The sequence below is a fragment of the Podarcis bocagei genome (assembly GCF_964188305.1).
Source record: "Podarcis bocagei genome assembly, chromosome: 1".
NCBI lineage: Eukaryota > Metazoa > Chordata > Lepidosauria > Squamata > Lacertidae > Podarcis > Podarcis bocagei.
Window position 1 is genome coordinate 117784728 of NC_138125.1, and position 23171 is coordinate 117807898.

General features: G+C 41.8%; 1 protein-coding gene across 1 annotated transcript in view; it reads left to right on the top strand.

The window, feature by feature from the left end:
• Positions 1-23171, top strand: part of TTN (titin) — a 291856-nt gene that overhangs the window by 76237 nt on the left and 192448 nt on the right. Inside the window, exons 44-74 of the mRNA XM_081202301.1 lie at positions 3442-3720; positions 4885-5448; positions 6129-6410; positions 6515-6793; positions 8279-8557; positions 8653-8931; positions 9064-9351; positions 9485-9763; positions 9879-10160; positions 10271-10549; positions 10635-10913; positions 11018-11296; positions 11443-11730; positions 11863-12141; positions 12349-12630; positions 12728-13006; positions 13134-13412; positions 13518-13796; positions 13934-14221; positions 14462-14740; positions 14951-15232; positions 16770-17048; positions 17153-17434; positions 17880-18158; positions 18254-18541; positions 18708-18986; positions 19075-19353; positions 19464-19742; positions 19869-20156; positions 20293-20580; positions 21676-21957. Coding sequence (XP_081058427.1) covers positions 3442-3720; positions 4885-5448; positions 6129-6410; positions 6515-6793; positions 8279-8557; positions 8653-8931; positions 9064-9351; positions 9485-9763; positions 9879-10160; positions 10271-10549; positions 10635-10913; positions 11018-11296; positions 11443-11730; positions 11863-12141; positions 12349-12630; positions 12728-13006; positions 13134-13412; positions 13518-13796; positions 13934-14221; positions 14462-14740; positions 14951-15232; positions 16770-17048; positions 17153-17434; positions 17880-18158; positions 18254-18541; positions 18708-18986; positions 19075-19353; positions 19464-19742; positions 19869-20156; positions 20293-20580; positions 21676-21957 — 9006 coding nt within the window. The remainder of the gene's footprint in view (positions 1-3441; positions 3721-4884; positions 5449-6128; positions 6411-6514; positions 6794-8278; positions 8558-8652; positions 8932-9063; positions 9352-9484; positions 9764-9878; positions 10161-10270; positions 10550-10634; positions 10914-11017; positions 11297-11442; positions 11731-11862; positions 12142-12348; positions 12631-12727; positions 13007-13133; positions 13413-13517; positions 13797-13933; positions 14222-14461; positions 14741-14950; positions 15233-16769; positions 17049-17152; positions 17435-17879; positions 18159-18253; positions 18542-18707; positions 18987-19074; positions 19354-19463; positions 19743-19868; positions 20157-20292; positions 20581-21675; positions 21958-23171) is intronic.

The window sequence follows — 23171 nt, forward strand, 5'->3', positions numbered from 1 at the left end:
CCAACGTCAGCTATAGAGCAAACATCTCAGTTTGCCTCCATTATATCTGAGGAGAAATATGTGGTAAGCCCAGGTGAGTCTGCTGTATTCTCAGTCCCAGGAGCTGAGGAAGTTATTGAAACCAGTGAGCCTAAACATGCAGTGTGTGTTCCTAGAATTGAGGGCATCCAAGAATTGTCCAAGGAAAGTTCTTTGGCAGACCACACACACAAGTGGGAGAATGTCGCACCAGCTAAAGAACGAGGCAGCTTTTTTCAGTCTGTTGTAGCAGCAGAACAATGCAAGATAAGTGAAGCTCATGCTGAGGCAATTGATTATGCTGATTCACCTGCAGAAGTTCGTCCAACCCAAGAATCATCCAATGTATTGCATGTGGCTACGATTGCCTCTGAACAGATGTTCCCCAAAGAGTCCGCCTTTGATGCAACCATTGCAGATCAGCAGAAGGGCTCACTGGAACAGGACAGGCTTGTCCAAACAGCTCTGGTTGCTGAAGAAAAGCAGCAGCTCTTTGATGAACACACTGAGGACCTTCCCAGGTTAGACTGCACAGTGGTAGCGGAAATACAAAGAGAGGGTGAAAAGCCACTGCATTTGCCTGTTGTACATGGACAAGGCTCACTTGCTAGGGAAGAGCATTTTAGTTCTGAAGTCCCCCTGGAAGATGAGGCACTGTCTAGGAAAAGCCCATGTTTGCTACACTGCTTAGTAACAGAAGAACAAGTCTCCACGTCTTGTGAAGATGCTAAGCAGTTTCCTCCTCTGGCAGAGGCAGTTAACATTCAGGTCACCCAGGAGCCCATTTCTGTGTTGCATCTCCAAACGAGCCAAACTGAGCAAGTGTTGCCTAAGGAAGGCATCTTGGCTGTACAAGAACCCGAATCCCAAAATGCTTTGCAGAAAGCTGAAATAATGCTCAAACGTGCTGTGGCGTCTGAGGAAAAAAACAAGATAGCTGCCGAGGCCCTAGAGGCCTTTCAGAGTGGCATTGCTGGAGAATGCCCTGTGGCTATAGCAGAGCCTCAGCTTCGTAAGTGTCTGACCACTGTGGCTGAGGAGATGCTTCTGCCCAAAGAGGAAATCCTCCCCGAAGCAGGAAAAGAGCAGAAAGCTACCCTGAGGAAGGAAGACTTTCAAACAGTGATGCAGGTATCTGATGTGACTGAAGAGAGGGTTTTGGATGTCGGACATGCTGAGCCATTTGAGGCTGTTCAGGCCATGAGTTGTGAGGTGATGTCTGAGCCCAGGTTGCCTTCAGAATCCACCTGCGTTGAGGAGCAAGGTGTTCCGATAGAGAGCATCGATCTCTTGGAAGCCACAGAGCAAGAATTTGCAGCCCGCATCCAAGAAGGTCAGTCAGTCAGGCTCCCAATGTCATTGGAGGAAAAACAGCCATTAAAGGAAGAGCACTTGGACAAGATCACAAGGCCAGATGCTGAGAACGTAAAGGCCCAGAAGCAACTGGGGCTGCTTATGGATGTGCCTGAAACATGGGAAAACAAAGTGCTTCGGAAAGAACAAGAACTTGCAGCTGAGACTCCAGTATGTTGTAGCTTAGATATAAAGGCTCAGATCAGAAGGGCCCTGAAAGTAGCTCTGACAAATGAACAGCACTTATTTCCATTCGATGCTTTCGATGATATTGAGAGCGTTCAATTAAAAACTGTAACAGTGATCAAAGAACCTAAACATGCAACATGCACTTGCCTTATAATCTTGGAAAGTTCCAATACTGCAGAAATAACTCTCTCTCTAGATGGAATATATTCTCAGACAGCTGATTTCAAAAGCGAATTGCAAGCTGCTGTTCATTCCATTATTTATGATGAGAAACATGTTCTGACAGCAGAGGAACCCAGTGCCATACCAGAACCTAAACACCACAAGTTGCTTGCTTCTTGTTCACCTTCCAAACTAATGCAGTCTGCTACTGTAACTGAGACACCTGTTCAGCAACAATCTGTCAGTAATATTATTGGCTCACCTGAGCTACATCATGCTTACCTGAGTACTGAATCAGAAATACAGGAGGAGCAACTTGTGTCTATTCAAGAAGTCCAAACTATTGCTCTCAGTGAGCACATTAAAGATGTAGGTACAACCACACTCACCCTTGATATTCCTGTAGCAGCAGCCCCAGTTGAGAGGTTAATAGATGCTCTAAAAGTGAAAGAGAGAAAGGAAGAACTTTTTGAGGAAAATGAAGGGGAGGCACATGTAGTTAAGGCTAGCAAACGAGAAGACAGTCTGGTGAGCAGGGATTGTCCCATCATGCGCCAAAGTTTTATAGACACTGTTGTTGAAGAAGGTGACAGTGTAAGTCTTACTTCCATTATAGAAAATGTTAAAGTGGTGAACTGGTATTTTGGGGATAAGCTGGTATCTTCAGGAAATGAGTTCAAGTGCTTGCAAGACCATGACACATACACACTAGTAATCAACCAAGCATTCAAGGAAGTGCATCAAGGAGAATACACCTGTGAGGCTCTGAATGAAGGTGGAAAAACAACAGCAGCCGCGAAACTCACAGTTGTAAAAAGAGGTTGGAATATGGGGATAAAATATTGCTTTCCTATTTTCACTCATTTGCTAACTGAATAGAACACACATATACATATTTGTATCTCTAGTATCATTTTGGATACAGATATAAGAAGTATATAAACTTCAGCTGTGCATCACCAAACTAATCACAGATCCTTCACTTTTTGTTTCCTCTTTAGAACTTTTATTTCTTTAAATATATTTCTTATTCACACCTTTTATTTGCATTTTTCACTTTTTGCTACTGAAACAAAATTAACTTTTGTTTCATGAATGATGATTGTTAAATAAAACTATTTGTAATTTCAGATTTTTAAAAAAGAGTGCATGTCTTAGGAGCACTTTCATCCCCATATCCGCAGAGCAACTTGGTTCACTTTTCCTTTTCATTGCTACAATAAAGATGCAATCCTAAACACGCTTACTAGGGAGGAAGCCCCACTGAGCACAATGAGACTTGCTTCTGAGTAGACGTGCCAAGAGATTGCACAGCACGTTGTAGAAGTCATTGCACCATTCTAGCATAATGTCACACCTTTCATGTTGAAAATGTTCTGGTACAACCTGGTATAATTTTATATATCGTGTTGTTTGCATGCCTTTAATAGTAAGTAGCACATCAGAGTATCTTCAGAGTTCCATTATGCACTGCAATGTATGTAGCCCTCTGGTAGACTGAGCACTGCTTTTGGTTTGCTTTCACCTCTGACAACCATTTTTCTTTACAGCCACTTTCCTTGGATAGCTCATGAAACCACACATCTCATTTCTGTTGGTCACTTTATTAACAGTGTTTTGGAATGTACACTTATAAGCACCATACATGCTATTAGTATTACCATATCCACATGAACGTGGATGGTTGTAACCACATTATTCTTTCACTTTTAACTTCAGTTGGACCCATACTGAGGAGAAGGCTGGAGTCCCAAGAAGTCGCTGTGAACCACCTTGCCAAGTTCACCTGCGAGATCGAGATGGCGCCAGACGTACGGTTTCAATGGTACAGAGCCGGTCGGGAAATCTATGATGGCGACAAGTATACCATACACACCACTAATTATACATCCACTCTTCAAATCCCGAGACCGCAAGTAGTTGACTGTGGCGAATACAGCTGCAAAGCTTCCAATAAGTATGGCAGCGTAAGCAGCAAAGCAACCTTAACGGTAACTGGTAAGTGCGAGTCATGAACCCTGTGCTGCTTCCTTGTTAGGTAACTGAATGCGTTCACCATTAGTATGTGGTAAAATGCATCTAGGGCCAATAACAGACTAAGGATTTCCATTTCTGTGCATATAGATATAGAAGAAAATACCAGGTATTTGGCCCCCAGGTTCAACGTACATATCCAGGAGCAAAAAATATATTTCCATCGGAAGCTGAGTCAAAGAACAGAACTTAGGATATGGTCAAATTACCCATTTGTAATTATTGTATATTATTTTGGAACTCTTTTAAGCATGGAGGAAAACACGAATAATAAAGGGAATACTCTAGTTCATTTCAGATGTGCACCATTTGGTACAAGCACACACACTACAGGCACCTCTCTCTAGTGATGGAAGAAATGCAGTTGGCGAAGGAGATTGTAGGCAATAACTTCCACACTTAAAGCATTTCGCACTGGGGTCGGGAGGAGAGAAGAATGCAGCAAGGGCATGGATTGTGCCCAGAGGCATTTGAAATGTTTTTTGATTCCGTCATATTCACCTATAATTCTCTCTTAAATGTCTTAAGCTTCTCAAAAAGACTATAGTACTAACTGAGTCGTCTGATCATGATTTTGCTGGGATGCAGTTCATTTTATTTACTCTTTGAGACCCATGCTTACAGAAGTAGTGGGTGATGGGAGCCATCTTGAAGTGAATAAAGGATACATAATGACATCACTCGTTTAAAAAGTTCTCCCTAGGCCTTTTTATTACTATAATAATTGCCTATACCTTTCATCTTACTGGAATCTGTATTGCTGGTTAATTCATGGCATGCACTTCAAATCCTCACATGTAAACCTAATTTCATGACTAAATAACTCTTGCTAGATGGCTTTTAAAACTGCTCTTTTAGATAACAAATAACTCTTGATAGATTGCTTTTAGAACTGCTCTTTTAGATAACAAATAACTCTGGCTAGATGGCTTTTAAAACTGCTAGATCATCCTAATGATTTCCTGGATATATTGAGTCTTGAGAATCTTTACTGCACATTATTTCTAGGCAATTTAATGCGTGTATATGGAGACAGCGTTTCTGTCTCCTTTCTTTGGTGCTGGGGTGTGGGGGAAAGGTTGCTGTATTGGCCAAGTCCATGTCAACTTTCCCCCCTTTCTTTTGCAGAAGCGTTTCCTCCAACCTTTCTAACCAGACCCGAATCTATTACTACTTTTGTGGGTAAGAGTGTCAGGTTCCTCTGCACAGTGGCAGGCACCCCTGTAATCGACACAGTGTGGCAGAAGGATGGTGCCGCCATTTCTTCCACAGAACATTGCAAGATTTCAGCTTCTGAGAATAAGCACAGTTTAGAGATTCCACGCCTCACAGTAAATGACAGGGGGGTATATACCTGCAAAGCCTCAAACAAATTTGGAGCAGACATCTGCCAGGCAGAAATAGCTGTCATCGATAAACCACGATTCGTCAAGGAACTGCAGTCTGTTCAGTCTGCAGTCAATAAGAAGATACATCTTGAATGCCAAGTGGATGAAGACAGGAAAGTCACAGTATCCTGGAGCAAGGATGGAACCCGAATACCTCCAGGCAAAGATTACAAGATTTGCTTTGAAGACAAGATAGCATCACTTGATATCCCTCTGTCTAAACTTAAAGATTCAGGAACATATGCATGCACTGCTGCAAATGAGGCTGGAAGTAGCTCTTCTTCGGCCACTGTAACAATCAGAGGTAAGGAAATTGTCGGCCTGCTAAACTTGGTGCCATTTATGTCCTCTTATTTATAGTAGTTGTGCTTCAAAGAGGAGCTGCCAGAGTTGTGCCGCGGGTTTAAGTGGGCCCCGGCCACACCCCCACAGTGCCCTGATTGGCCGCCTGGCAAATGGCGTGGCCGGGTCACCCTCAACATGACGCAGGACGCTATCCTGCACCACGCTGAGGCAGGGGTGGGGCCTGGTGGCCTGAGCGTAAACCCGGTCCCACACGGAACTGATTTGTTAGTTCCAAATAATGAAGAAATGAGAGGTAACATTGAGAAGGAAAAAGCTAATCATAGCACATTTCTCCAAGTGTGGTGTGGTGTTTCTTTGTAAAAAGAAAAGCTACAATCTTTTTCACTCGTCTTTGTGTCTTTACTAAAGCTTATTGTCTGATTTCCTTAAATGTGAAACTTTATTCCAGTGTTGACTAAAACTGTCGTTTATTTATTTTTCCGTCCTAGGTGATTCTTTAGAGAAGTTCTGGTTTACCATGATAAAAGGCAGAACTAAGAACATTGGTGGGAATTGGAGTTTTGTCCTGGATAGATATCTGCATGCTTCTCAAAAGCTTATCTTTGTAATCGTCCTATCAAATCGATCTTCTTAAGGTGTTATATTTCAGGCTTCTTTCTTTCTGAACTTTTCTTCTAGAGCCACCATCGTTCCTGAAGAAAGTGGACCCCTCTTACTTGTTGACTCCTGGAGAGTCAGCACACCTTCAGTGCAAAATCAAAGGGTCTCCTGAGATCCAGGTGACATGGTACAAAAATAACAAAGAAATTAGAGAGAGCGACACACAGAGGATGTCTTTTGCCAATAACGTGGCTGTGCTAGATATTACCAATGTGAAAGTTGATGACAGTGGAAGTTACTCGTGCGAAGCAGCTAATGATGCTGGCAGTGACAGCTGTAGTACTGAGATTGTTGTCAAAGGTTTGTTCTTAAACCCAGGGGTGCTTTCTTTTCAAGGTGCTCTGTTCTGTTGCAAGTGTACTATCGCTCACTAATTCTTTATTCATGCTTTGATGATTTTATAGAGCCTCCTACTTTCATCAAAACTCTTGAGCCGGGCGACATAGTGAGAGGAATGAATGCCACTCTTCACTGTGAGGTTTCTGGTACTGGACCATTTGAAATCAGTTGGTTTAAAGACAGGAAACAAATTCGCAGTAGTAAAAAATACAGGTTGACTTCCCAAAAGTCTCTTATCTCTCTGGAGATTTCTTCATTTAATAGTGCAGATGTTGGTGAATATGAATGTTCCATAGCGAATGAAGTTGGAAAATGTGTTTGCAGTGCAACATATATACTGAAAGGTTAGTGAGCAAGTGAACAAACAAAACCTATTTTTAACATGTACAAAAGGAGAAAATAACTCTTTCGTGGAAACCAATTTTTCTTTTTTAGCTGTCTCCTTTCCTTCTCTTTCTGTTTCTTGTTGCATCTTGGAATCTTTTCTTATATTCTTGAACGCAGGAATAAAGGCAGAGAACAGATTTCATTGAGCTTAATTCCCAAGCAAGAGGCTGTTTTACACATGTTTAGGTGTGGGGGAGAAAGTCAATTCAGTTCTCTTTTAAAGGTGACCTTACCTTTCAAAAGAATATGCGGACCAGAACACCACCATCCTTTAAAATTCACACTTCTCTGAATTTTGCAATGCAGTGTTCCAGCTGGGAAATGAAAAATAGTTTTGGGAAATAGTGAATATTGGACAAAACAGCATTAAAAATGTGTGTGGTAGAAGAAATTCACACTAAAATGCTGATAAACTTTCACGAGGACTTTTAAAAACTGCAATCTGATGTGGAAATGTGAGGACTCAATTTAAGACTTTTAAAAAAGAGGAACTGATAGGTTTCCCATCCCTACACATGATATGTAAAGAATTTATTGCTTCTGTCAGCTTGTGATACAAATGTAAAACCTACCCAAGTCAGAATTCTAATTTGCAATGCTAATGCATCTTTTCATCTCCCATCCCCCACATTATCAGTACTCAAAGTTCCACCAAGTAATGAAAGAGGAGCCCAAAGGCAATGTAAAAAAAATGCTCTTAGCATTCCCACACACTTACTTAAGAGTAAGCCTTGCTGAACTCAATGTGACTTACCACTGAGTAGGCACGCCTATGATTGGTCTGTTAGCCTTTCCTTTGATAAGTATAATGTCATGCAAATCAGAGGGATTCCAACATAAAGCATAGCCAAAAGGCAAAATCTCTACTCCAGACATCCTTCTGAGAAGCAAGCTTTGGTACACAGTAAAATAATTCCTCTTTTACTCTTCCTAGTCCTCTCATTTACACCAGTAGTGGGGAACCTGTGGTCCTTCAAGTGTTGCTGAACTACAATTCCCATCAGCCCCAGTCAGCATGACCAATTTGTAGTTCATCAACATCTGGAGGACCAAAGGTTTTCCACTCCTGGTTTACATCAATGATGGGGAAACTGTAGCCTTCCAGATGTTGTTGGACCCCATAATTCCTGACCATTGGCTAATGGGGTGGGAGTTGGAGTACCATATCTAGAGTGCCACAGGTTCCTCACATCTACTTCACCTGGATTAATTTCCCTGCTGTCAAATGGAAGACATTTACTTATTGCTCAACAAATAATGGTTTCTCCCTCTCCAGATTGAAATGGTAATTTTTCCCCTAACATTCAGAGGTAGTAATCCATAAAAGACGTTGCCATTGTATCCAGAAGGCAATTTATTTTCTTTAAAAAGCCTTAAATGCAGCACCATATGATGCAATGATAGATAAGGGTTTTTCTTCCTTTCTTTCTTTTTCAAATTAGAACCTCCCTCTTTCATTAAGAAAATCGAAGATGTTACTGCACTCGCTGGGGATGAAGTTTTCTTACAGGCAGCTGTGAGAGGCTCAGCTCCTATTTCTGTCACTTGGATGAAGGGGAAAGATATTATTAAAGAAGATAACAAAGTCAAAGTGACCTTTGAAAATGGCATTGCAACTTTGCAAATCACAGATGTCCAGATTAGGTCTGGTGGTAAATATACATGTCTGGCTGAGAATGATGCAGGAAGCCAAACATGTTTTGGAGAATTAGCAGTTAAAGGTCAGTGTAGGAGCACTTTAAGATCACACAATTCTTATACACAGGCATATTGTTCGCATTAGGTCTATAATGACCACTGTTTAATTCTGTTATAGAGCCTGCTACCATTGTTGAGAGAGCTGAATTCATTCAGGTGACGGCAGGGGACCCAGCAACTCTGGAATACACTGTTGCAGGCACTCCAGAGCTCAAAACGAAATGGTTCAAAGACGGAAAGCCTCTGGCTTCTAACAAAAAGTATAGAATCAGTTTTAAGAACAATGTTGCTCAGTTGAAATTCTACACCGCTGAATTGCACGATACTGGCGAAATCACCTTTGAAGTTTCAAACGATGTTGGACGCAGTTCGTGCACCACCTCATTTACTGTGTTAGGTTGGTAATCCAGTAGCGCTACTGCGATTTAGATGGTAGAACAATTAGAAGGTGGGAGGTGGGAGGGGACACTCCTAAAACACTCTTTTTGATATATATTGGTTTTCTTTTCTTTGCTGTGCCTTGGAACAGATCGCACCCTTCCTCCGTTCTTTACCAAACCTCTGCGGAACGTCGATAGCGCGGTTGGTGGCTCCTGCCACTTTGACTGCAAAGTATCAGGTTCTCTTCCAATAAAAGTGTCTTGGTTTAAGCATGACAAAGAGATCACTGCCAGTGCCAAGTATGCAATACGCTACGAAGAAGGTTCAGCGTCTTTGGACATCAAACACCTGGATACCAATGACGCAGGAGTGTATTCCTGCAGAGCTACTAACTCTGCAGGGGGCAAGGAAAGCCATGGAACTTTAACGATAAAAGGTTTGACATCTTCTTTTGCATTCTCTTCTCAGTATCTCTTTTAACCGTTCTTTCCCCACCCCCTTTTTAACTCCTCACTACATTAAGTTGCACTACTGATTCTTTCCAACTCTTTCTTTCAAACAATGTGTAGAGCCACCTAGCTTCGTGACAGAGCCAGAGTCTCAAGAAATATCTCCCGGGTCAACAGTGCGTTTGAAGAGTACATTTAAGGGAACAGCGCCACTCTCTGTGCAATGGTTTAAGGGTGATGCTGAGCTAACAACTGGCGGAGCTTGTTACATCATGACAGAAGCTTTGTCGAGTTACTTGGAGCTTTACGCTGTGAAACCTGCTGATTCAGGCGCCTATTCTTGCAAAGTCAGCAACGCGGCTGGTTCAGCCTCATGCAGTGCAAATTTGTTTGTCCAAGGTTTGCACAACTCTTTCTCTTATGATGATATGCTTGGGTGACGATTTGAGGTGCCTCTTATTTTTCCCTAACCTCTTTCTACAACTCTTCTTAATAACATTCTTTAATTCCACAGAACCTGCTACTTTCGTGGAAAGACTTGAGCCGTCGCAGTTGATTAAGAAAGGAGAATACGCCCAATTAGAATGTAAAGTTACAGGCACGCCTGAAATTAAAATCTCTTGGTTCAAGGATGACAGGGAAATTAAAGACAGTGCCAAACACAAGATGACTTTGGTGGGCTCCACAGCAGTCCTCAGACTCCTGGATGTCACTCTTGAAGACTGTGGTGAATATACATGTGAGGCAAAAAATAATGCTGGGAAAGATACCTGCAGTAGTGTCGTGGTTGTAAAAGGTGTGTGCAAGTACCCCTCCACTCAATTTTCTCAGCAAGTCTTTCAAGCCTTTTAAAGGTCCCAGAACCAATTAACAACCCTCACTCTTTCTTTCTGTCTTGTGCTATAGAGTCCCCTTACTTTGTCAAGGAATTTGAACCAAGGGAAGTGTTAAAAGACTCAGATGTGATACTGGAATGTGAGGTCTTAGGTACCCCTCCATTTGAGGTCTATTGGTTAAAGGACAACAAACCTGTGAGGAGCAGTAGAAAGCACAGAATAAGCATTGAGAATTCCTTGATTAGCCTCCAGGTTTTCAAGTTTGACTCTTCAGATGCAGGAGAATACCAGTGCAGGGTAACAAACGATGTAGGAAGCTGTGTCTGTAGCTCTGAGTTGGCTCTGAAAGGTCAGTACCGCCTGGAAAATATAATAATTTAATTCTGATGTTTAGTTGAGGCTAATACTCACCAAGGCATCTATTCTTTCAATAGAACCCCCACAATTTGTGAAGAGGATTGAGAACATTAGCTCACTTAGAGGAGGCACAATAGTATTTCAAGCAACTATTAAAGGTTCCATGCCTATAACAGTCTCTTGGCTGAAAGATAATGATGACATTGTTGAAGACGATAACACCAAAATGACCTTTGTGAACAATGTGGCCACTCTTATGATCAGGGCCATAGAAGTGAAGCACGATGGGAAATATTTTTGCCAGGCTAAAAATGATGCTGGAATCCAAAGATGTTCTGCTTTACTAACAGTAAAAGGTTTGTAGAGCTTCCTCCCGCCTCCTTAATTTATAGCATCGTGTTTTGCTAACGTCTACACTTCAAGTCACCCAGACTCATATTTGCTCCTGTATTTATCACAGAGGCAGCCACCATCACTGATAAAGCTGTTTCCATTGATGTCACGGAAGGCGACCCAGCCACACTGCAGTGTAGATTTTCAGGAACAAAAGATATTACTGCCAAGTGGTTCAGAGATGGAAAGGAGTTGACATTGGGACACAAATATAAAATCAGTGTTACCGATACAGTCTCTATGCTAAAGATTGTTTCTACCGAAAAGAAAGATAGCGGCGAATACACATTTGAGGTTTCAAATGATGTCGGAAGCAGCAGCTGTAAAGCTAGCATTAATGTCTTAGGTTCGTATTGTGTATCCCTCTTCTCTTGGAGGTGGGTCGGTTGGTGGGTGCTGGCCACAACTGCAATTCTTATTTTCTTTTTATGCCAAAGGCCAGCAAAGTGGCATCCTAATCTAATATCTATCTTTTTGGTTTGTCTTGGGTAGATCTGATCATACCGCCTAAATTCACCAAAAAGCTAAAGAAAATGGATAGCATTAAGGGCTCTTTTGTTCACCTTGAGTGTATAGTGTCTGGTTCACACCCAATAAGTATCCAGTGGTACAAGGATGGCCAAGAGATAACTGCTAGTGAAAAGCACAAGTATTCTTTCCATGATAACATGGCATTCTTGGAGATCAACCAGCTTGAAGGTGCAGATAGTGGATCTTATACCTGCGAGGCAACAAATAAAGCTGGAAGCAACCAATGCAGTGCTCATTTAACCGTCAAAGGTTTGGACATCTTGTACTTTTTCTCCTAGGCGGCAGGCTTATTTGCCACGTTGCTTTGATTCTGGTTTTTGTTTATCGTTCCAAAATGAATGACCACCTTCTTTTCCTGGTCTTTCTTCCCACTCTTTGTAGAACCCCCATGCTTTGTTGAAAAGCCACAGTCACAAGATGTGGTACCAGCTGCCAGAGTCCAACTCAAAGCTCTTGTGAGCGGCACGCCTCCCATACAAATAAAGTGGTTCAAAGATAGCAAAGAACTCCTTTCGGGAGCTTCTCGCTCAGTTTACAAAGATGACACTTCAAGCGTGCTGGAACTCTTTTCAGCCAAGACGTCTGATTCAGGGAACTATATCTGCCAATTAAGCAATGACGTCGGGACAACAACCTGCAAGACAACTCTTTTTGTGAAAGGTCTGCACTTTTACATCCTGTGTTATCAGCTGCGATTTGTGCAGCTCAATCCTATGCATGTCTACTTGAGTGTAAGTCCCACTGTGTTAGATGGGGATTACAGTAAGTATGTGCATAGGATTGCAATCTACCTTAGTTTTTTAGTTGGTTTGTGTTTTTTAAAGCCAATTACTATTTTCTAAATAATTATTTTAAATTTTATTTTAGAGCCCCCTAGGTTTCTTCAGAAGCCTAGCCCTGTAGTAGCTTTGAGAAAAGGACAGTCTACCACTTTTGAATGCCAGGTAGCGGGTACACCGGAAATCCGTGTCCTTTGGTACCTTGATGGGAACGAAGTGCTGGACCATGCTAAATATGGAGTCTCGTTAGTAGACAACATGGCGACTTTTAAAGTTTCCAATGCTAAAGTGGAGGATAGCGGGACTTACATCTGCGAGGCCCGCAATGACGCAGGTAGTGAGAGTTGCAGCATTGAACTGAGAGTGAAAGGTTAGTTGCTAAGAATTCCTTTTCCAGTTCCTTCAGCCATGCAGTTGGGTTCCTCCCCTTATTTCTGAGGTTGCTTTGTTTTCTTCTACTACTTTAGAACCTCCCACATTTGTGAGGGAGCTAAAACCTGTGGAAGTAGTAAGAACCTACGATGCTGTGTTAGAATGTGAAGTCACAGGGACTCCTCCGTTTGAAGTGACCTGGCTGAAGAACAACAACGAGATCCGAAGTAGCAAGAAATACACCATGACTGATCAGCAATCTGTTTTTGCCCTTCATATCATGAACTGTGATGTTCAGGATGCTGGCGAATACCAGTGCATTATTTCAAATGAAGGGGGCAGCTGTTCCTGTAGCACAAAAGTCAGTCTGAAAGGTCAGTTCAGTAATCATAGTAGGGAAAAAGCCTAAGAAACATTCCGTTTGTTCTCTCACCTCCTTTAGTAAATTTTAAACCTTGCCCAGGTTTCATTCCGGCTTTTTTATATTTTTAATAAACACAGAACCCCCATCCTTCATCAAGAAGTTAGAAAACGTCCACGCTGTTTTGAAGAGCTCTGCTGTATTTCAATGCACTGTGGCTGGTTCTCAGCCTTTAACAGTGTCTTGGATAAAAGACGAAAGAATAATTGAAAACGATGACAGCTTCCACATTACATTTGAAAACAATGTGGCGAGACTGAAGATCAGGCATGTTGACCTCGGTCACAGTGGGAGATACACCTGTCAGGCAAAGAATGAGTCAGGAGTTGAGAAGTGTTTTGCTTTACTTTTAGTGCAAGGTTTGTGAGTTTTGATTCCTATTTTGATTCCTCAGTAAGCACCAGTCTTCTGCCGGTTACTCATCGGAAGACTTCAATATATTTGTGTTTTTATTCTTACTCCAGAACCTGCTCAGATCATAGAAAAAGCTAAATCAATTAAAGTTACGGAGAAAGACCCAGTCACTCTAGAATGCACTGTGGCTGGAACACCAGAACTTCAAGTAAAATGGTCCAAAGATGGCAAACAACTCATGCCCAGCAGATATTACACCATGAGCTTTGACAATAATGTGGCTAGGTTCAGGATTGAGTCCATTATGAAGGAGGACAGCGGCACATACACCTTTAAGGTTGAAAATGAGTTTGGAAGCAGCACCTGTGAGGCTACTTTGTCTGTACTAGGTTTGTATTTTGTTTGGTCAAAATGGAGCATGTTCTTTTTCAATCAACATTTTAATTGCCTGTGTATTTTTCATGAAGAAGAATGACTAAAGCAAGGAATCTGATGCTACTTACCTTCTTCCCTCCTTTCTGGGCAGATCAAGCAATCCCTCCTTCGTTTACCAAAAAATTGCCAAAAATGGATAAAATTCTGGGATCATCTATTCATATGGAGTGCAAAGTCTCTGGCTCACTCCCAATTACTGCAAAATGGTTTAAAGATGGAAAAGAGATACCCGAGAGTGCAAAATACAGGCATCTGTGCCATGAGAACACTGTATCGCTCGAGGTTAATTACCTAGAGTTGACAGATTCTGGAAATTATACTTGCAGCGTAACAAATGTTGCAGGAAGTGACTCATGTAGCGCCATCTTAACTGTGAAAGGTTTGGATTTCTATCTTCTCTCTATACACTGTATTAAAATATAAATCTTCTTCAACTTCACATCATTATCTTAATATCTTTGAATGTAGATCCCATTTAATGTTATCTATATAGAACCTTTCTTTTCTTATTAACTTTGACACATGTTTTATTTCTCTTTATTGGTTTGCTGTGGCTTGCCAGGCCATATTTCTTGCGCCGGAACCTAATTAGTTTTCTTTTGTTTCTTAAAACCTTTAGAGCCACCAAGCTTCTTGGTAAAACCAGAAAGTCAATCAGCTATACCTGATTCAACAGTGGAATTTAAGGCATCTTTAAAGGGAACACCGCCTTTTAAAATAAAGTGGTTTAAAGAAGATTTAGAACTTGTGTCTGGACCTAACTGTTTATTTGGGATTGAAGGGTCAACTGGTTTCTTAAATCTTTATTCTGTGGATGTATCAAAAAGTGGAAACTATACTTGCCAAGTTTCCAACGATGTTGGCAGCGATTCTTGTACAACCACACTGAGCATGACAGGTGTGCTAATGTGTTCTGTGTTGCTCTTTTCTTAATTGTCTTCTGCAGTCTTTTGTGTAAATGTTTCTGGGCTACTTTTCTTCCTGCATTGCTAAAACTAGAAGTTAAGCGCCCTTTTAGATTTCTCTCCCCTCTTATTCTATATACCTTTCAACACAGTCCCTCTTTTCTTCCGATTTACCTTGCTTTCATTTTTCTTCCGTTTCCCAGAACCTCCAAAGTTCATTAAGAAGCTAGACCCGTCTAAAGTGATTAAACAGGGCGACTCCACACGACTTGAATGTAAAATCAGTGGCTCTCCGGAAATCAAAGTGGTATGGTACAGAAATGACACTGAAGTCCATGCCAGCGAAAAATTCCAGATGTCATTCACAGATTCTGTGGCAGTCATTGAAATGAGGCATCTTGGTGCAGACGATAGTGGAGATTACATATGTGAAGCACAGAACCCTGCTGGCAGGGCAAGCTGCAGTACTAAACTCCTAGTCAAAGGTTAGCAAACATGCCTTGGCGGACTTCCTTCTCTTTGACTAACTATCCCTAAAAAGATTGAGATTAGCTCATTCTGATTCTTGTATGGTTAAGCTAACTGTTAGATTGCTATAGCTGCCCATTGTGGACAGGGTCCTATTTCTCATCTAATTAACCTCCAGGTTAATTTTAAACAAGGGACGCGGGTGGCGTTGTGGGTAAAACCACAGAGCCTAGGACTTGCCAATCGCATGGTCGGCAGTTCGAATCCCCGCGGCGGGGTGCACTCCCACTGCTCGGTCCCAGCGCTTGCCAACCTAGCAGTTCGAAAGCACCCCCGGGTGCAAGTAGATAAATAGGGACCGCTTACTAGCGGAAAGGTAAACGGCGTTTCTGTGTGCGGCTTTGGCTCGCCAGATGCAGCTTGTCACGCTGGCCATGTGACCCGGAAGTGTCTGTGGATAGCGCTGCCCCTGGCCTCTAGAGTGAGATGAGCGCACAACCCTAGAGTCTGGCAAGACTGGCCCGTACGGGCAGGGGTACCTTTACCTAATTTTAAACAAGTATTCTCTAACCTGTGGCTTTCACTCTTTCCCTCAAGAATGTTCAAAGGGATGTGGTGTATTTACTATTATTTATTTAGGTTATTTAATTATTGCAATATTTGTATGCCACTATTAAACCAAAAAACCAAAGTGGTCTACAACAACCACATAGTAAAAACTACATTTTTTAAAAAAACAACAACAACCCAGAGATCATCAATTAGCTATTACAGAAAGATGTTTTCTTAATTACCTGCATAAACTTGGTGGCAATTATAACCCACTCTTCATTAACGTCAATGAGTGGGGTACTTAAATCAAGGCTGCAACCATAAGTCATTCAAATTTGCACCACAACACTGAGAGGGTGACAAAACATCCCCTCCAGTCAACTAATCAACTGCTTGAGTAGATGTCAGGGTTGGCGTCCACTGAATCTGCAAGAGGCGGCAGTGACCATCACCCCTCTCTGCCTGTTACAGAAAGGATAAGTAATTAGTCAGTAGGACTACATTCCATGTGAAAGGAGGAGAAAATGGGTGTTAAATGCATTCCTGCACTCACCCTTTTGGCTCAGCATTCTAGGATGGTCATTGCTTTTATTACTGAAATGGCCAATTACCCTATTCTGGGTGGGCAACAGTTGTGGCCTCTTGTGGGCTGGCTGCTAGCCATTCCCAAGTGCTGGGACTCGCGTGCACATTGAAGATCATCCGGCCCACCGCATTGCAGGGTGGGATTGCCCGCCAAATACACTAAACTGCCCAATCATGGGCATCTTAGTGGGTGGAGCTTTGCTGGAGGACTGGGACATGCATGCTTCCATTCCAGGCAGTTGGCTACCCTTAAAAACCAGCTGTGAAAAGAAAAGGTGCTTTTTCTGCTGCATGCATGCCTTGGCACTGGAACAGATACATATATGGCAATTCTCACATTATATTCATATTAAACTAGCAACATATATATTGAGGTAACTTTCTTTAAATGATGCCTGATTCTTTCTCTCATCCTAGAACCACCCATCTTTAGCAGGAAGCCGTCTCCAGTAGATACACTCAAGGGTACTGAGGTTAGCCTTGAATGTGAGATTTCTGGGACGCCACCTTTTGATATTACGTGGTATAAGGATAAGAGGCAAATCCGTAGCAGTAAAAAGTACAAAGTCGCATCCAAAAACTACCATGCAAGTGTTCACATTCTGAATATCGAAGTATCTGACATTGGTGAATACCAGTGCAAAGCTCAGAACGATGTCGGAAGCGACACTTGCGTTTGTATGGTAAAACTTAAAGGTAGGTATTATTTGAGGAAATACGGTGTGCAATCATCATTGTCTTTATAGAAATGCACAATTCTTGTTGGAACTCTTGATGCCCATTGGCTCTTTCCTCTTCAGAACCACCAAAATTCGTGACCAAAATTAACAACCTCACTGTTGTGGTGGGTGAACCAGTAGAGTTGCAGGCCACCTTGGAAGGCTCTCAGCCGATTTCGGTGACGTGGCTCAAGGACAAAGAAGAGGTCATCAGAGAAAGTGCTAACAGGACAATAACATACGTGGAAAATGTTGCCACTTTGCAGCTTGCCAAAGCAGAACCAGCAAGCGCTGGGAAGTATATCTGTCAAATCAGTAATGATGCTGGAACCCGAGAGTGCATAGCTACTTTAACCGTTCTAGGTTGGTAATGACACAAACTTGGCTTTTTATTTTCTTTTAAAAAGAGAGAGTTACTTTTAAAAGTTGGGAAGGCTAAATAACATTCAGAGCCTTGAGGATGAGAGAGGGAGGGGAATTCCATCAGTGTACATGGTGCATTACAGAGTATTGGAGAACGGGTTCTGAAGCAAATAGTTCAGGTAACTATTTGGGGGTTTCATACTGGTCTGCTCCTATTAGTTGGGCAGTCAGCTCCTCTTCTCTGGGAGACAGATAAGTGGCACGGTGGTGTTTACTGTGTTTCTCAATTCTAGAAAAGAAGAGCCATTAATAGCTTTGTAGTGGCTCCTTTCCAAAGCAGAAAACTGTGGCTTTAGAGAAGTGATTTCTATAATTGCAGTATTAAGCCATGTGGCTAAGGAGACAATGATATTCACAGGCAGATATTGCTTGAATCTTTTTCCAGAGCCAGCTGTCATCACTGAGAAGGCAGAACCAATGAAAGTCACCGTCGGAGACATTTGTACCCTAGAGTGCAAAGTGGGTGGAACACCAGAACTTTCAGTAGGCTGGTTTAAGGATGGAAAAGAATTAACAACTAGCAACAAATACAAAATTACCTTCTACAACAAAGTGTCCACACTTAAAATTATTGATTCAGAAATGGAAGACAGTGGCTTATACACTTTTGAGGTGCAGAACAATGTTGGCAAAAGCAGCTGCACAGCTTCCGTTGATGTTCTGGGTCAGTTCTGTTGCTTCTCTTCATTGTATTCCCACCAGGAAATGGTTCTCCTTTGTGAGGTCCTAATTTTCTTTTGTTTACCTCCTCTTACACAGATCGAATTATTCCACCTTCTTTCACAAGAAAACTTAAAGAAACTCATGGTGTACTGGCTTCTTCAGTGATTCTTGAGTGCAAAGTGGCTGGATCCCTTCCCATTACAGTTGCTTGGTTCCATAATGGACATAAAATCACTAGTGGGGAAAAACATCAAATCTCATTTTCAGACAATGTTTGCAGTTTGCAGATTGGTTCACTGAACTCATCTGATACAGGAACTTATGCATGTAAAGCTGCTAATGTGGCAGGCTCTGATGAAACCAAGGCTGCTTTGATTGTACAAGGTCAGTACAAGGTTCTGCAAAGTGGCTAACACTTTGCAGAAATCTTCCATAATCTTTATTCTTGCAAAATTGCATTCTCTTGGTGCTGTGATTTGAGGAAAGTTTTATTTTAACTTTGATTCCTTCATTATCGACTGATCTGTTGTCACTTTCGATGCTTCTTTAGAACCACCCTCTTTTGAGAAGGTACCTGAATCTGTGGATATTTTACCAGGCAAAAGTGTTACATTTTCTGCTGTTATTAGAGGAACACCACCATTTAAGGTGAGGTGGTTTAGAGGCGTCAATGAACTCGTACCAAGTGATAAATGTAACATCTACTTGGAAGATTCGGTCACAGACCTGGAGCTGTTTGATGTAGAGCCACAACAGAGCGGAGAGTATACTTGTGTTGTGACTAATGAGGCTGGCAAAGTGTCTTGTACGGCACATCTTTCTGTAAAAGGTTGGTACAGGTTGCACTTTTTCGCTTTGGAATGTTTAGGTGTTTGTGCAGCGTTGATGCCAATACTTGACTTCTTATTGCTCACTAGAACCAGCCGTTTTTGTGAAGAAGCTCAGCGACCATTGTGTGGAGCCAGGCAAATCCATAATTCTAGAGAGCAGGTACACTGGTAGCCTTCCGATTTCAGTGACATGGAAGAAGAACGGCGTAACTTTAGGCCAGTCCGAAAAGTGCAGCATCACCACAACAGAGAAGTCATGCATTCTGGAAATTCTTAACAGTACAAAGGATGATCAAGGAGAATACACATGTATGGTTGAGAATGAGGCTGGAGAAGATATCTGTGAAGCACTGGTATCCACTTTAGGTCTGTCTTTAGCGCCTTCTTAATAATATTTTTTTATTTAAAAACCTCATTGTTTCTTCATTGTAGCTTTCAGGTGCCATTATCCTAATGCTGACTCTTTGTGTCCTCAGAACCTCCCTCTTTCGTCACTCACTTGGGACCTCTTGAGGTGTCAGTTGGAGACTATACCACTTTGCAATGCCAAGTTACTGGGACCCCAGAAATTACAATATCTTGGTTCAAAGGAGATACAAAATTAAGATCTACTCCTGAGTATAAGATGTACTTCAAAGATAATGTTGCTACACTTATTTTTAACAAAGTGGATGCCAGTGACAGTGGGGAATATATTTGCAAAGCAGAAAACAGTGTCGGAACAGCCTCTTCAAAGGCTGTCTTAGCAGTTCAAGGTGATTATTTTATCTGGGATTGGTTAAAAACTCATACTTACAGATCTTTCACTCTTTAAAAAACATTTTCACCTGTCCAGATGCCTGCATAAGCCGTATGTTTATTGCATGCTTCTTTTCTTGCAGAGCGAAAACGCCCACCTTCTTTTGCAAGGAAATTAAAGGATACAGAGCAAACCGTTGGCTTCCCCATCAAATTAGTTTGCCGTCTAAATGGGTCAGAGCCTATTAGTGTTACATGGTATAAGGATGGTGTGCCTTTAAGAGATGACTTTAATGTGCAGGCCTCTTACATAGATAACGTGGCAACTCTTCAGCTGTTGCAAACTGAGATGAGTCACACTGGGCAATATTCTTGCACAGCGACCAATCCTGTAGGAACTGCTACTTCTAGCGCTAGGCTCACAGTCTCAGGTTAGTTTCATACCGGCTCTCTTGTTTCCATCTGTTACGTTCAACCACTCTTCCTAACCTCTAAAAAGATTTTACAGTATTTAGCTTTGCTGCGTCCAAAAGAAATCCAATCGTTCCTCTTCATTTTATTCCCCAGAACGCAAACAAGCTCCCTCCTTTGATATCACACCCGAGTCCAAAGATCTTCCTGTTGGAGAAAGTGCTGACTTTGAGTGTCATGTTACTGGAGCCCAACCTATACATGTAACGTGGGCTAAAGATGGCCGCGAGATCCGTACAGGAGGAAACTATGCCATTACCTTTGTAGCAAATACAGCCCATTTGAGAATTCTGAGAGTAGGCAAAGGAGACAGCGGACAGTATACTTGCCAAGCTAGCAATGATGTTGGGAAAGACTTTTGCTCGGCTCAGCTTAATGTGAAAGGTATTTGAATTTAAGTTGGCTGATCTTTTATGCAGAAAGGGGATTTTCTTGGGATTTCTTTTCCACAGAATTCTTTGTTTCTAACTGTTAGAAGTTAAAAAGAAAAAGGCAGACCTCTTTCAAATTAACAAAAATTCTTAGGAAGCTATCCGTGAGTATTTAAGTTCTGAACTATTTTCTTCTCCTTGCTGTGTCTTGAAACCCCAGTAGAGCAAAAGAATAATGTTTTGTGCTCATAGAAATGTGATGGATTCTTATGACAAATTACACGTGCCGGTTGTGATTTACAGATACCCACATTAAATGTAGCTTTTATAGCATTCTTTGGTTTTTGCTGTTGTAAAAGTCGAGGTGGATTTGATTCATTTACAGTTTATGTATAATTTACATTCTAAAAAATAGTTGCATGGGAAAATATACATAGATAGCTTGATCCATTAGCAGGGATTTACCAAGAGTTTTGCACACCTCTCCAGTAGATGTCGACAAGTTGAAAGGGGAGTGGGGAAATAGCAATTGGCCTCTGCACTCGTGCACCTGTCAGGGATGTCATCTTAGCATCCCACCCACAGGCTGAAATTTTGAGAGGGCTTTGAGTGCCAGTCAACAAACAGATGAGATGGAAGCAGATGGAACGCTTGGGCACAGATAGGCTCCTTCCTCCCCTCCTCCAGATTATTGTGCCTGGGAGAGGCTTATCTCATAAGTATTGCTTCTCAAAATATCCATCTGTTTTGGGGAGCACAGGTGCAGGAGAAGAGTTATCCTATGTTGAGTCTGGGTGCTAATTTCCCGCCAATCTCCCTTCTTTGTAGTGGACTGGCATTAAGGGAGGCATGAGGAAACAAAGGCTGTATTTTGCTGTGTTTGCTGTTCAGTGAATCAGTGCCATGGCTTATTTCAGCAGAAATGTCAGAATTTTTGCAGTTGTTACTTTTTTATGGAGGTTTCTCATACACTTACTAATTTTTGTTGTTATCCTCATTAATAATACCATATTATGATTTCCACCACAATTATTATTATTTTTTGGCGTGTTCTTAATTGTTCTTATTCCTCTCCATATTGAATGCTACTTTCCTTCCGGCTTCTCAGAACCTCCTAAATTTGTGAAGAAACTGGAACCATCAAGAATGCTGAAACAGGGCGATTCATGTCAACTTGAATGCAAGATCAGTGGTTCCCCAGAAATCAGAGTTGTGTGGTACAAGAATGACCACGAAATCCATGCTAGCGACAAGCACCGTATGGCATTCAGTGACGGCACAGCAGTGCTGATCATTGTTGATGCTACCCATGAGGACAGTGGAGATTACATTTGTGAAGCTCTTAATTCTGCTGGCACCGCAAGCTGCAGTACAACGGTCACAGTGAAAGGTTAGAAGCCAATGTCTACTCTGACTTCCTCCACTCTACCCAACCCTTAGGAGCACTGGAAGGTGTTTTGTTTTCCCCCCATACGGAGTCAGACCATTGGCCCATCTACCTCAGTGTTATCTTCACTGACTGACAGTGGCTCTCCAGGATTTCGGTCAGGACTCTCTCCCAGCCCTACCTGCAGATGCTGGGGAGTTGGACCTGAGGTCCTCTTCATTCAGAGCAGATGCTCTACCAGTGAGCTGCAGGCATTCCCCTACTTTACCCTTAAATGGTTGGATGATAATGCTATAATGCTGGGGACGCGTAGTCAAAAGTACTGACAAAGGACTGAGATGTTTGACTCCTCGACTGTAGTGAAAATGGTGGCAGGGCTGATGAGGAGGTCAGGCACACTATGCAAATAGATATAGTAAAGCAGTCTTGAAAATTTTAAAAGTGGGAGAAGCAGTCTTAGAGGATCATTGGCCCCTCCAGCCTTTACCTATCACTGGCCTGTGTCAGAAATTACAGAACTGTGAAGTAGCACAGGACAGAAAAGAGTAAAATCTATTATTATTATTATTATTATTATTATTATTATTATTATTATTATTATTATTATCAGTGCTTTTTTCTGGGGAGATGCAGGGGTACACATACCCATAAACATTTTGTAAATCTAAGTTTGGCCTCATTGAGGGGCAGTATTTCAATATGAGTAGGAAAATGAGAGCTTTTTTTTAGGAAAAAAGGCACTTGTTATTATCAATATTCCCTGCCTCTTTCCTTGACTGGACTTAAGGTGGCTTACAGATAAAAATAAGAACCACTACCAACACAGAAAAACAATCATTAAAAAACAATTAAACATTGACATATCTAAACATCTGTTAAACCCATACCAATAATTACCATAAAAACAACACAGCACCAGCCCTTTCGCTAAAAGCAGTCAGTTCCCAAAATCCTGTTGGAACAAGAAAGTCTTCACCTGCTGGCTGAAAGACAAGAAGCAGGAAGCCAGCCTAGCTTCTCTAGGGAGGGAGTTCCCAAAAAAGTCTGGGAGCAGCCACCGAGAAGGCCCTCTATTCCCTGAAAATTCAGTTTACAGGCAGTGAAAGGTTTAAAGATAACCTATGCCTCAGTTAGGATATTCTCCTTGAGCATCTGATAAATAGCTAGGAAGTTGACAAGAAGAGGCAACAGGTGAACGGATCAAAGAAGTGGGTGAT